The sequence below is a fragment of the Malaclemys terrapin genome, chromosome 10 (assembly GCF_027887155.1).
Source record: "Malaclemys terrapin pileata isolate rMalTer1 chromosome 10, rMalTer1.hap1, whole genome shotgun sequence".
Classification (NCBI taxonomy): Eukaryota; Metazoa; Chordata; order Testudines; family Emydidae; genus Malaclemys; species Malaclemys terrapin.
Window position 1 is genome coordinate 39,583,952 of NC_071514.1, and position 15,008 is coordinate 39,598,959.

Below are 15,008 nucleotides of genomic sequence, written 5' to 3' on the forward strand. Positions count from 1 at the left end.
CCAGAATCAGTGAAACAGGGCTCAAGCTTTTAAAATGCCACAGGAATAAATCCCCACACTGTTGGATGTGGAAGCCCTAGCAACGTCAGAAAGGGTGTGGCATGTTACAGCCAAGCTGTGGAAGACAGATGAGGTACAAACCATGCAGCAGATGTGCCCGCAATTAGCCGGAAATGTGATTGCAATGGGGGCCACCCTTTCCCCCATCCTCATCATGTTTATTCAAGCCTTTGAGATTTTCAAGAAAGGAACGTGCCCCAGAAATACCATGGTGAAATGGTCAGACCAAGTGGAGGTGAGGCCCAAACTCCAGTGCAAGGCTGTTAAAGGGCAATTGGCTGCTCTTCAGCTTCAGAAGACAGATGTTTCCCACAATTCTTTACCAGATTTCCTGAGAAACAACCTGGGTAGTGGCCATTGCTATAAGAGCCCTAAGGTAAGTGAGATGGTTTCCTGGTTCTAGCGCACTGTCAGTTATAGAACATTATACTACGACAGGAGTAAGCGAAGAGCAAGGTATTTCCCTCTTACATGTTAAATGCTCACTATGCCAGTTCCTAGAACCCAGCAGATTGAGACAATGAAAGGACCAGAATGTGGTGTAGCACTTTTCATTTACAGAACTTCTTCGCTGCCAGCCCATAGTCCTTTCGGCATGTCTAAAGAGGCCATTATCTTCCTGTTCCAATGACAGATCTGCCTAAAACAGAACAGTCAAATTGACCAAGTGATGGCACAGTCCTCTAGCAAAGGAATGTTACTTCAACTTTCTTTGTGCTGCAAAAGAGATATTAAAAGAGGGTCAGACTGCCAATTTTTTACTAACCCCTGTGGGGGAAAAACACATTTGAAAGGAAAATTCATTTCATTCTCAGATTTGTGATGGTTTGCCACATATGACTGGACAACAAAATGACAGATGAAATTCAATGTTGAGAAGTGCAAAGAAATGCACATTGGTAAACATAATCTCAAGTATACATACAAAATAATTGGGTCTAAATGAGCTGTTACCACTGAAAAAGAATCTTGGAGTCATCATGGATAATTCTCTGAAAACATCTGCTGAATGTGCAGCAGCATTCAAAAAAGCGAACAGAATGTTAAGAACCATTAGGAAGTGATAAAGAGAAAATATTATAATGCCTCTATATAAATCTATGGTACACCCAGACCTTGAATACCATGTGCAATTCTGGTTGCCCCATCTAAAAGAAAAGAAAAAAAAGATATTTGAATTGTAAAAAGGTACAAAGAAGGGCAACTAAAATGATTTAGTGGTATGGAAGAGCTTCCATATGAGGAGAGATTAAAAAGACAGACTATTCTCTTGAAGAGACTACTAAGGGGAGATATGATAGAGGTCTATAAAATAAAAAATGGTGAGGAGTTGAATAGGGAAGTGTTATATACCCCTTCACATCACTGTGATCCCTGGTTTGTGTGTTAAGTTGATAGGCAGCAGGTTTAAGACAAACAGAAGGAAGTATTTCTTCACTCAACGCAGAGTTAACCTGTGAAATTCATTGCCAGAGGATGTTGTGGAGACCAAAAGTATAACTGGTTTCAAAAAATAATTTGGTAAGTTTATGGAAGAGTCTTTGATGGACCTATTAGCCAAGATGGTCAGGGTCACAACCCCATGCTCTGAGTGTCTCTAAATCTCTGACTTGCAGAAGCTGAGACTGCTTGACAGAGGATAGATCACTCAATAATGCCCTGTTCTGTAATTCCCACTGAAGCATCTGGCACCAGCCACTATCTGAAGACAGGATACTGGGATAGATGGACCCAATGTCTGACCCAGGATGGCCATTCTTATGTTCTTGTATCAGTAGGCATTTATTAATCATTCCTTTTCAACTGGTAGAACTATACTTAGAAAGATACCTATAAAATATTCGAGCTGAGCAACTCCACCCCCCTACTTCTGTCATGAGAAAAACCTCAAGATACAGTGGTTGACAGCAAGAAGAGCATGACAGTTTCCTCTAAACTGTGTTCCTGGGCTCAGCTGAGCAGAATGATATGAAATAGAAATCCAGGTCTAAGGAATGCAGTGTGGTAACAGGAAAAGAGTGCTTTGTATCTCTTTTCCAAGCCCCCATATTGCGGATTCTAGGCATTAGCACGAGCACCTACTTTATATGCAGATCCTGTCTAACAGAGTGGGTGTTCACACACATCTTCCATGATGTATAGCATGAAAATAAGACACCAGGGGCTTCTTGTGGGTGATCAGTGTCAACACAGCAGCTTATTCTGGGGCAGGGTGTAGATTTGTGTGAATGTTTCAAAAATTGGTTTGTTGCAGGATAAGAAGCAGAAATCAATTATTCCAAAATGGATCCTAGAGTGTGCTTTTTTTAGGCAAGTGAAAGTGAGGGTAGGGAAACTGGTCATATCCTTATAATCCAAGATTCAAGGACAGGACAGTTCTTTACACAGCCCCTTTACTCTCAAAACAAGTATCTCAGGTCATACTACAGTTCTCCCACCTGATCAATGAGCTCAAGTGGCAGTTTCATTCTTTTGAGACAGCTCCCAGGGCACTGTCCCATTTTATATTATCCAAATAAAGCAAAGGGCTCACTCACCTCTCTTTTGCATAAAGATGAAGAGGTCATCCAGGAACGCCTTCCGTTCAGGGTCACTATCCAGTTCGTACAGCTGATGAAATCAAGAAAAATAATGGTATAACCGATGCTAGGGCAGACAGAGAGGGTAAGACCACCATATATTGTACTGTGCCTCATGTGATGGTGGGACAACATGCCACCACAGAGGTAGAGGCAAATCAGTGGTCTCCTCCACTGACCAGGCTGAAGTGTAGCAAGCTGAGCTGAGCCTCTATAGTGTAGACCAGCCTTCACAGCACACTAGCTCCTCCAATTCACACCTTAAAGGCATTATGGAGGTGCAACTTCTGACCTTGTTATTCCCTCCCTTTGAGTTTTCCACTTATGTGACAATCCCTGAAATGCCTTGAAGGGAGAGGTGAAAGAAAAGATATAGATCTTTCAAATCGTGCTAACAAGTAATGCCTGGTGGGAGATGCTCCTCTGAAATAAGTACTCTCATTCACCTCAGCAATCAGCCTAGAACTAATGTTCTGAAGACATATTTTGGCAAAATGCTCTCAAGATCCAGTGTTTCTGATTAAATATTTCTCAAAAGTTTCATATAAGGTATATTCAGAAAACAAATTCTACTTAGCATCACCCTCTGATATTTCAGAAAAGGTGAAGGCAGGAGAATCATGCAACTGTTCCATAGCAAATCCAATTTTCACCTATGGCGGACACTGGGGGGGATATACCGTGACTGGTTGAAAGAGAGACAGTGCCAGAACTGCTAGCAGAAAGGCCCAAAGAACAAAAACTCCTGCATGTGGAGGAGAAATGAAGTCCATGTAGTGGTGGAAATCATTTCTTCTGCTGGGCATAGCTGCTCTGTTAGGGAAGGATATCAATGGAAAAGCAAAGCCCCAATGGATAAACATATCTGTCTTTCTTTCTCTCAAGACATGGAGTTAGCTATTCAAAGTCTGTCTATTCTACAAGAAAATGGGTTTATTGGGTCATTTCCTCTATTGCCTACCTCTTCTCACACACTAAGCTATTGGGAAGGAAACGCATCACTGGATTTGCACAGCAATTAGGTACACTCCTTTAAAAAGGGCTAGTTTAAATTAAACACATTGTTTATTTGTCTGACAGGACACACACTGCTGCCAGAGTTCAAAATTGCTAATCAGTTTCAAGAAGCTGAATCCTGTACTGCCAGCCGAAGAGGGTTGCTGATCAAAAGTGTTAAATATCATAACTGACAGCTGCCTTTCAGCCATCAAAGGCAATAACATGGCCTAACCCTACTGGTCCCCAGACACAGAGGTTGCTAAGTGAATTTCAGTGTACACAGTCCCTCCTAAACATTCCCACAAGCTGCAGCAGAACAGTCTGGGATTAGCAATCCCTCGACAAAACAGAGGGGAGGAACATGCTGAAAGTTCTCCCCCCAACCCCAGCTCCACAAACAGTGACATCCAATAATCAGACAGACTTACCTTGGCAAAATCTCGAGAGATTTCTCTTCCTCGGCCTCCGTCAGCTTCTTCGCTCCAAGTCAGACTTCCATTCTAAGGGAACAGAAACAAGAGGATGAGTGGACCATGGGGAAGAGGGTCCTTGCTATGGGTGGCAATTCCAGATGAAGAGTACATGAACGGAGGAGGGCACTTCTGGTGTAGGGAGCACAGGGATGGAGAGAAGTATTTAAGCAGAGAATTGTGTCGTATTTTAATTAAGCTTCCAAGTAAATGTGGCCACAAAAGCTGGCTGGAAAATAGAAATCCCTTCCCACAAAAATGTGCATGCTTTTTTAAAATAAAATTTATTCTTAACTGTATGAAAAGTCAAAAATGCTAAATTTTTTACAGGAAGGAACTTCCAGAGAAATCCCATTTTGGGAGACTCAAGGCAGAATTTCAGTTTGCCAGCTATCTGCCTGGAAGACTCTTGTCAATTTTACTTTCTGACTGCATGCCAGAAGCTGGGTACTCCTGGTCCCCTCCAGCCCAGCTGCTGGAAAATTCCTGACCAGCTCTAATGGCACATTATTCCACCTGTTAAACATCGGTGATCTAACATTTGAAGTGGGGGATCTCTTCATTCACTGTAGCCAGGTTCACTTCGTTATTCAAAGCCAAACAAGGAGCAAGTTCAAGAATGAAGCTTCTTGCTGTAGAACCATCCTTACACAGGTGCATTTTACTTATGGTCTATAGAGCCCATATTGAAAGCAGCAGGTGCCAAGCACCCATACTTGTCAACCTGATCATGATGAGTCTCATCCTTTGTCACCCATCTGACCGGCACTACCTTACTTCAGGCTGGGAAAACATGCAGCCTGGCTTTCTCCGACGTTCTGACATAAGCAGGTCTAAGGATAGGTCAAGGGGATGGGAAATAGGGTATAATAAGGTTGGGACCCTCTGTACCAATCATGGTATGCACGAGCCTAGGGAACTGTTGTACTCAGATCTCCTACATGGAGACAGAAAGTTCAACTCTGTTGGATTAAGGCTTGCACTTCTCATTAGGCATTATAGGGACACCACTTGGGTCTATCTTGCTTGGCAAATCACTACAGAGAAACAGTTAGCAGAACTGGAAAATAGCAAAGGCAGCATCTGGCTATTTCACAGTTGTGGTAACAGAAGGTGATACAGCATATTGTGTAGCCATCTTTAAACCACAAACACCAGAGAATAATAGTAGCCACTGGTACAGACAGCCACCCAATCAAGTGCTCTGGTAAATTATAAGTGGCACCTGCCATTCTGGTTACAAATGCACTGCACCTTATCAACTCGAAAGACACTGAATATGTGAAGAGATTTCAGAACAAAAAAACATTTTAATTAGAGTTGCTTTAACATCTGAAATCTTGGAGTCATCTGGTAGGGACATATACATTGAATTACAAAGATGAATAGCACTTGTCAAAGACAGGCAAAGCTACATTTTCCCTTTAAAAACAGCAGTGGGCTGCGCTAATGCCCACTGATTTAGTTTGAGCCAGTAATTCCTGCTGGAAAGTCAATTATCCAGTGAGCCCCATCAGCTGAAAGATATTTAATTGGGGATTATTGCCACTTCTGTTATGTCAGCTGTTTATTCCAGCAGGTCAATTCCCATCCCTTTCTAGGAAGAGGTCTGAAGACAGGTTTTGTTCACAGGAGGATTCATCTGGGTGTCCTTGGCTAACAGAGATTAAAAACACATATTTTTGCTAATTATGATCACATCCAGCTGCTCCTAACATCCTGCTGATGAGAAGCCAGAAAACTAAGAGCAACTAAAAACCTGGATGAATAGTGAGAATAAAACACACATGCCAAGATCATCAAAAGTGTCTAGTGATTTTGAGTGCCCAAGTTGACATAACTTAAGGGAATCTGTTTTTCAGACAGTGTTAAGCATCCACCTTCTGAAAGCAGACCCCCATTTAAAGTTGGGTATATAAGAGTGAAAGCACCCAAATTCACTATAGGCACATTTAAAATACTTGGCCAAACCTGCTGTACTAATTTTTCTTTTTTAAATCCAGGAGGGGAGAGGGCAAGAGAACATGTATAAATTTCCCCAGGCAGAGAGGAAGTGTGAAAAGCAGATTAAACCACAAATATATTTTATATGTGGCACACATTAGCCAACAACTCTCCACTGACAACAGTTTACAACTGAGGGGGAGAACCACTGTGGGAAAACTGCATGGAGCATTAAAAACATTTGTTATTTTAAAGAAAAATCTACTTCTCATTAGTTTTAGAATTTTGAAGCTTAAATTCTATCAGAGACATCACCAAGGATATAAAAAACACAAAGTAGTAGTATTTATGTGCCCCTTAAAAGCTAGATCTCAAAGCACTTCAAAGGTGAGAAAGCATCACTACTTCTATGTCTTTTAGTGAAAAGGAGATAACGGCCAGCTGAACTCTGTCATTGCAATGCTTAACTGAGTGGCTGGATGAGATGGGCAACATTTGGCATAGCAAGCAGCAGAGAGACAAAGGTACTGAAGCTCCCAGATAATGAGACCTGGGGAAATAAAAGTACATGGGACTCAGGGCACAAGGCATGCTTCTTTTATGATGAGCTAGACCAAATTCTTATAACTCTCCCTTCCATGCAATCAGGGCTGCTTCTGGGTAGCAATGGAGTATAATCCAGTGCAAAGGTAAGGGACAAGGAGACTGGAGTTAGTGAATTTCAGGCTAGTATAGAGTACCAGATAGACTTTATTCTCCAGTATTGTCAATTTATCCATAGAACAAGCCCACAGCATGGGCAACAGCAGACAAATTTTCCCCTGCCCATATACCTTGACTGTGATCTGAAGGGACTACCTTCATGACCAACCATTCTGTGGCCTCCCTGCCAAGACTACCAACAACAATACCAAGCAGTGACAATTGCAATGCCAGTTTTGTGAGGTCAGAAACCAGTTATTGGGAAACAGACCATGATCCATCAACTGATTTCACATAAGCCACCAACAGCCATCAGAATTTCACAGCATTCCACTGCTAGTGACTTGAGCTCAAAAGGAAGAAAACAAATAGCTATCCAGTTACAGATGAGAATGCTGCACAATTACTGACATAAATAAATGATCCTACATATTACATAAAGGCTTGCATGGAGGATATAGCTCTGCATAAGCTTCAGTATCTCGAACTTTCACTCCTTGGAAAACAATTACTCTATGCTGGGAAACCCTTCTCTCCATTAACAGCAGGAGCTTGAGAAATCAATATTCCTTCCACCAGGCATCAAAAGGGGGTTTTATAGGTCAGGAGTTGATGCTTTCTGCTTCCTTCCAGTACTATTTAAAATTAATATCAAGGAATATGCTACTGTTTTCTCCCTCATTTTGTAGCAAGGGAATTTACTTGATGTTTGAGAAATAATCATTTCCATAGTTACCAATTGGGAAGTCACAAACAAGAATTCACCTGATGTTTCTGACTTCTGGAAAAAACAAAAACAAAAAAAATCTAACCCCCCTCCCCCACCCCACCCCCCATGGCTTGGCTCAGCTCTCTGATGACATGTATCAGTAGAAGAAAGGCAGAGAATTTTGTAAGTAGTTCCTGCCGCAAGAAAGAACTTTCAGCCTGCAGGCTGTCCCCAGAAGCTGCCTGCTCCATTCCCCTTGCCCCCATCCCCAAACACACCTCTAAAGCTCATCAGCTATCAAAATGTTCTGCTCCTCCCCAGAGAGGACAGGCCTGACTTTAGAAGCAATTAGAACATGGGCTATTTTAGGATTACTTCCGAACCACCTGGAATATCTTATTAAAGCAGAGCTCAGATGTCAAAAGCAGTTTCAGTTACCACCTACAAAAGCCAGAGTTAACCCTTTCCTCAAAAACAAGTTACTGGAATAGGTCACTGACAATTACAAACAACTTGTTTTTCATTCCAGCCTCTTCAAGCCCCAAACCTCCAAATTATTCACCTAAAAACTCCCATGATTGAGCTGTTTAGAACTCAAGAGTACACCTCTACCTCGATATAACGCTGTCCTCGGGAGACAAAAAAATCTTACCGCGTTATAGGTGAAACCGCGTTATATCGAACTTGCTTTGATCCATTGGAGTGCGCAGCCCCCCGGAGCACTGCTTTACCGCATTATATCCAAATTCCTGTTATATCGGGTCGTGTTATATCGGGGTAGAGGTGTACTAATATTCCAACCCTCTATACAGTGGCCAGAGTCTTAATTTCCCCAAGAACCAAAATCCTGTGTCCAACTCAAAGGGCCCAGGACCTAAAGGTTCACCACTAAAAGTCAAAATATCTGCACCTCAGGCATGAGACTCGCCTCATGGAAAAACTCTCAAAGTTTTAATATACCTTTGTTATTTAAATATTTTAATGAGACTTAGCTGAGGTCTGATAAGGTTTATGAGACTATGAAGTAGGACTTCAATCCCATTGTGTATTTATTCTGGGTGAACCTGCTGAAGTTTAGTATTCACAAAAAGTAAGGAGGCATTAGCACATTGGCTTGGAGAGTCACCTGCCAATGTACCTCAAACTTGATCTGTTTCCTCTATCACTACTATTTCAGTCCTAGTGTTTCTAGACAGACTTCAAACATTGTGGTGGTTTCCCAGTGACAAATATCTACCTAGACACTAAGCTAAATGTTACTGTGAAAAACCCTTTTCTACCCTGTCCCACTAGCTTAACAGCAAACACTGAGTTAATGGGAAATGTACAAAGGGGTGATTTCAGGATTATCAGAGAATCAGCAGAAATTCCTTTTGTGGGTGGGGCTGAGCCCTAGGAAGTGAAACAGATGCCAGTATAAAGAAAACTGTTGTACTACAAAACACGGATAAGATCAGGATTACTGCCCTGAGCTGCAAACTCTCAGGCACTGTAAGAACCAAGTTATAATCATCACATACACACCTTCCGTTGTCTGGTAAAACTTTGTAGGAGCTGAAAAATCCTGTCCACTCTTACTAGCAAGACAGCACAATTCAACATCTATGGCTTTCAAGGTGCTTCTTATTCTAGTGATCTCAAGATTAAGTGGTGGAAATAAAAGAAAGGTCTGAAATGCATGAATTCGGAATTAGACAGTTACACCTTTTAATAAAGATTCCTTTACAACTCTCTCCCAGCTGTGCAGCTGCTGCAATTGCCTGATTCCCAGTGGAACAGGAAACCAATGGAAGACAAGAACTTCACAGTATTTGGGTATTGCTGAATTGGGCCCTTGAACAAAGTAAACCAAAGTCTAGGCGATGCAATTTCACAATGCTGATTGTATTTAATTTTCAAAGAAATCTGTGCTTTGTTGTGTGGCTGGGGAGAAGAGATTCGCACTGGCATACAGCAAAGCCATTCCCCATGTTCACCTTGAAGGTACCCAAGCCTTTCCCAGACATGATCACCTAGGCCAGTGTTTCCCAAACTTGGGACGCCGCTTGTGTAGGGAAAGCCCCTGGCGGGCCGGGCCGATTTGTTTACCTGCCGCATCCGCAGGTCTGGCCGATCGCGGCTCCCACTGGCCACGGTTCGCTGCTCCAGGCCAACGGGAGCTGCTGGAAGTGGCGCAGGCCAAGGGACGTACTGGCCGCCGCTTCCAGCAGCTCCCGTTGGCCTGGAGCAGCGAACCGTGGCCAGTGGGAGCCGCAATCGGCCAGACCTGCGGATGCGGCAGGTAAACAAATCGGCCCGGCCCGCCAGGGGCTTTCCCTACACAAGCGGCGTCCCAAGTTTGGGAAACACTGACCTAGGCTATGTCTACACTACTGCTGTAAGTCAACCTGCGCTATGCAACTCCAGCTACGTTATTCACATAGCTGGAGTTAATGTACCTTAGGCGAGTTACTGCGGGGTCTACACTGTGGGGGTGGGGGGAGGGGGTCGACGGGAGAAACTCCCGTCAACTTACCTTACTCGTCTCATCGGGGGTAGAGTACAGGGGTTGACTGGAGAGCGATCTGCTGTTGATCTGGCGAGTCTTGACTAGACCCGCTAAATCGACTGCCGGTGGATCAATCTCAGAGCGTCGATCCCAGCTGTAGTATAGATGTACCCCTAGTCTAACTAGTACACCTGTAAAGTAGCACTGGAACAACAAGCTACAGGCATTGTTAGAGGCAAACACTTGAGCCAAATTTGGAATTTATAATCCCATGCAGATGGAGTTGCATGGGATATAAACCAGCCCCAAATCTGCTCCCTGGAAATTGGATCAGAACATTCCAATTAAAAAATTAAACCCTTTTGCCTTACAGCTCAAAGATAACAGGGCCAATAGAACCACGAAGACCAAGACACACTGACTTCTCCTAGATAATTTTAAAAGGATATCAGGTGAGCACAACTGTACAAAAGTAAATTTATGCATGCAATTATGCTTGTATATTGGGTATATCATTTTGTTATCTAACAGGCCATGAATATGCACAAATACCTGATTTTGTGCATGAATATCAGGTACTAGTGCACATAGATTTATCCAAATATGTGCATGCAATTGTACACACCCAATCTTGAAAACCTGGCCACAGAGTAAATTTCAATTATTTTTCTGTCTTCTTCTATTCTATAATTTAGGACAAAAATAGCATCTTTGTTTCTGAGACGTTTATCTGCTCCGGCTGCTTATTTCCCATTTTAAGTTACAACTTCAATGGTGACCTCAGATGTGGTGCAACATCAGTCATCTGCACAGCTAAGAGCGGATAAGGAATTCAGATGGGGAATAAATGAATTCAAAAGAAGAAAAAGCAGGTAAATTCTTAAGAATCAAATAATTTGTTTTCATGCAAGCGTTCTTTGCAATAAAGAGGAACTAAATGAACATGCCATACACACAGTTGCTAGTAGAGAAAATTGTTTTCCATTACATGACAGCTTTTTAAAGGTGACCCACAGGTGGAATTAGAAATCCATATTAAGAAGTGTGCACTGAGGGCTCCAAATAAGGTGCAGGGCATTTAGCATATAAAACAATTTGTTTATTCCCATGATTTCCAATCCCTTTAGATTACCAGGTATCCCCTCTGAATAGTACCCCGGCATCAATTATATTTAAAGCAACACAGCACCCATGGAACTTCTGCCACCCTTTCCCAGAGCCAGTTTATAGTGATCACTCTAAGTGGGCTTCTCTTTGCAAACACATAATATCTTTCTAAAAGTTTCGGTTAAGATTTTGAAAAGTTACTAGTGGTTTTGGGTACACAACCTGAGACACCTGATTTTTAAGAAGTACTGAGCACCAACCCTCTGAAAATCAGGCCCTTTTAAAGTGTTATGAGGCACCCAAGGTCAGTAGGCACTTGAAAATCTTGGCCTTATTATTTATAGCCCATGAAGGGATATAAGTACTAATGTATACACTTTGATATCTACAATCCAAGTGGTATAGCAATGGTATAGCGTGATGCTGAGCATACCAGCCTGAGTTCGAAGGGGATTCTCTGGGACCTGAACTGGAAAGGCAGCAGCAGAACTGAACTGGCTGCAATCTGCGCAGCAGTGAGGCTCTTCCCAGTAACCAAAGAAACTGCCAAGCTATGCTTAAAATTAGACAAACTCACATCCAACCGTCTGCTAAAAGCAACATTTTCACCCGCAGAATTAAAATCTCATTTCTTTTCAGATGAAGATGGGCAGCCCACATCTTCCTTTCTACAGGAGCAGTGGGAAACCTCGGCTGTCGGAGAGCTGATGGCTTTACACAGGACTTGAGCAGTGCTAGAAGAGACTGAGCCTACCGCATCCCTCTGCCCTTCTTTTGGAACTGCAACCCCTTGACAAGCAGCTAACACTCCCTCCTTGTTTTGTGCTGACAGGATTCCCATCGCCCGTGTCAGAAGCTGAGCCAGCTCTTTTGTCTGCTGGCTTGTTCTACAATTATTTACTTGGCTGTCCAAAGCTGAATAAGTCTCTAAAAGTAGCCAGACATCAATGCTGGTATTCATCTTTCTACCGCCCTACTATTAGGTCCCTTCCAGAGGATCTCAGTCTTATGCTATGAAGTCAAAAATTTTCAGAAGACCCCATTTTAAAAAGAAAATCACTATCAAGAGAAGCAATACAAATGACTTTCCAATCCATAATTAATGGCAAAAAACTAGCTAAATATAACCAACAAATATCATGAGATTGTCATAAAGTTTACCCCAAAAATCTCATCTAGCCTAAAATGGTCATATCCTGCTGGTGAATGTCCCTCCAGGCTCAACATCTGTACAGTATTAAAACAGAAGATAACATTTTCAAAATGCATAAGTGACTTATGCTTAAGTACCATTGACAGTCAATAGGAGTTAGGCACTTCTGAAAATTGTACCCATTATCTGCTACTTTGTTGTTCAGTTAAAAATACCTCTGCTAAAATTTGTACACACTTTAAAAACATTTGGGCTCCACAACCTAAAAAATTATTATCCCTGCTTGCTGCAGTCACAGCATCATTTAATCAGCTCCTCTTCCCAATGTTGTGCCAACATCACTAATGATGCTGGTGCATAAACAAGCAAGCAAAACAAATCTCAGCTTGAACTTACATCTTAAAAAATAGGGCGTGAAGAAAGACATTTGTAAATGGTAGAGGATGAAATGATGACATATTTAATATTCTGAAGCTTCTAAAAAGGCCAGCACAAATCATTTTAAAAGCTGCATGTTAGTTAAATAAAAAGACAGATACATGTGTTTTTAAGGTATTTTACCTCACCAGGAAAACAAAACAAAACAAAATCATTTAAATAGCAGAAGAAAAATGTCTGCCTGCTCTTTCTTGCATTCAGAAATCACCACACAAGCTACTTGCTACTGACTTGATCCTATTTCATTTGAAGCCAGTGGTAAAACTACCTGTACCTTAAGTGTGACTAGCATCAGACAGAACCTATCATCTTGCAGTTAAATTGTCACTCTCCTATATGGAGACTCCAACTGAGAGCACAAACAATCAACCTTTGATACTTACCCTACCCAAAGCAAGCATGATTCACCAACAGTATTTTACACAACCATAGTGATTTTCATCTGTGCGTGTCAAAGTGCTTTACAAACACTGGGCCACATTCATGCATGCAGCAGAGATCCATGCAACACTACAGTCAGGAAGGCCACAGAGGTGGGGAGTAAAGTTAGTTGTAAACCCCCTTTTACACTTCTTAGATTCTAGAACAAACTTGGCAGGTCCAAAACTACATGAGGTTGCAACAGACCCTAAGGCTACATCTACACTACCGGGGGGGGGGGGGGGGGGGGGGTTGATTTAAGATACGCAAATTCGACATATCCCAGCCGACTTACCCCGCTGTGAGGACAGCGGCAAAATCGACCTCTGCGGCTTCCCGTCGACGGCGCTTACACCCACCTCCGCTGGTGGAGTAAGAGCGCCGATTCGGGGATCGATTGTCGCGTCCCAATGGGACGCGATAAATCGATCCCCGAGAGGTCGATTTCTACCCGCCGATTCAGGCGGGTAGTGTAGACCCAGCCTAAGGGTCACATGGCAGCTGAGGACAGCTGAAGTACAACAGCAATGAGAGCTTGCAAGAATGTAAGCCAGGGTGGAGCTGTAACAATATCTTTATACCACCTGGGGAATCTTATGCCGGAGGTATTACCTGAGCACCAGAGCTGGCAAGTTGGTAGCCCTTATGGTTTGTCAGAGTGGCATAAAGGGGCTGCTATAGGGCTGTGAATCAAGCCTATTAACTTACAAAGCTCCATAATTTCTTGCAAGATACGGAAGTATTATACCGAAGCACAAAGCAAGTCATGAGGCACTGGCCAAGCCAGAAACAAAAACAGTCTTCTGAGTCAACATAGAAATACAAGCCTCTACCTCAACATGATCAGCAGCTACTACAAAGGAGCCTACAATTCCAGGTTTTCATTTTTTAAGGCCACTACAATATACCACCAAGAAGCCTTGCTGTGCTGTTAGCTCCCTGACTGCTATGTCATATCAAGAGACTGGAAAAAGGGAACTAGTCTTCCCTTCAACCACTATACTCCAGTTTAGAAAGCCTAGCAAGTTCTGAAGCAATTTCTCCAAAGACCTAGTCACCTAAATGACATATCCACCTAGTTTCCTGAGAACAGTCTGAATAACTCCTCACTCAAATTAGCCCCTCTTGAGCAACAAGCACTTTGGAGTATCAGCTGGCATGCAGCCAGATCCTACAGTTGTTTAGTTAGTGTGCTCACCAGCATGGAGAGTCAGGAATCCCATTTACCACTGACCTGGCAACTTTCACGGAATCCTGCCAAGTGCATCAACATGGAAGCTAGCAAATCAGGATATGAGCTTGATGCAGAAATTACTGGGTGATACTCCATGAGCTGTGTCATGTTATGCCGGTCAAATAAGAATCTTTCCCCACTGAAAAAACCCATGATGATGTAAAGCCCTCTTGTCTCTGACCCACAGTATCTAGGGGACAGGCTTTGAACTGTCAGTGCTCATAGCAAACATTCAGAAGTCTATGATTTATCATAGGTCATCACTAAGGAGCTCCCATCTTCCCACTTATTCACAGGATTTCCAAGGGAGAAACTCTCTGTCTATAGCCAAATAAACTTTCACAGCAGAGTTAATTCAACCCACCTTAACAGCACTTAATGGAACCCTTACCCAAGCTCACCCACACTATAGCTTGTAGCAAAGAGCAGCTAATCCAACCCCCACACCTAAACCTTAGAACCAATCTCAACCCACCGACGGGCTGTTCCTATACCTAACAGAGCTAATCTTAACTCTATAAAGCACCCTAGCACTACACTAAGGAAATGCCCATATATGATGAAGCACACAGTAAAGTGAAGAGTTCTTAGCTGTACTGGCATATAGCTTCAAGCACTGGTAATTATTGATACAAACCCAATATTAACATCCTGCTGTAACTATTCAATAAGCAAGTCAGTCACTTTCCATCCACTCATGAAATA

The 15,008-nt window shown here is 42.6% G+C and overlaps 1 protein-coding gene across 2 annotated transcripts in view; it reads right to left on the reverse strand.

The window, feature by feature from the left end:
* The window catches only part of ARID3B (AT-rich interaction domain 3B), a 47,945-nt gene that overhangs the window by 28,179 nt on the left and 4,758 nt on the right, over positions 1-15,008 (reverse strand). For both annotated transcript variants that reach the window (XR_008446536.1, XM_054042793.1), the window contains exons 3-4: positions 4,067-4,138; positions 2,598-2,670 (exon numbers count right to left, since the gene is read on the reverse strand). Coding sequence is in view for 1 of the 2 variants with exons in the window: in XM_054042793.1 (XP_053898768.1) it covers positions 2,598-2,670; positions 4,067-4,138 (145 nt within the window). In the remaining variant the exon portion in view is untranslated. The remainder of the gene's footprint in view (positions 1-2,597; positions 2,671-4,066; positions 4,139-15,008) is intronic.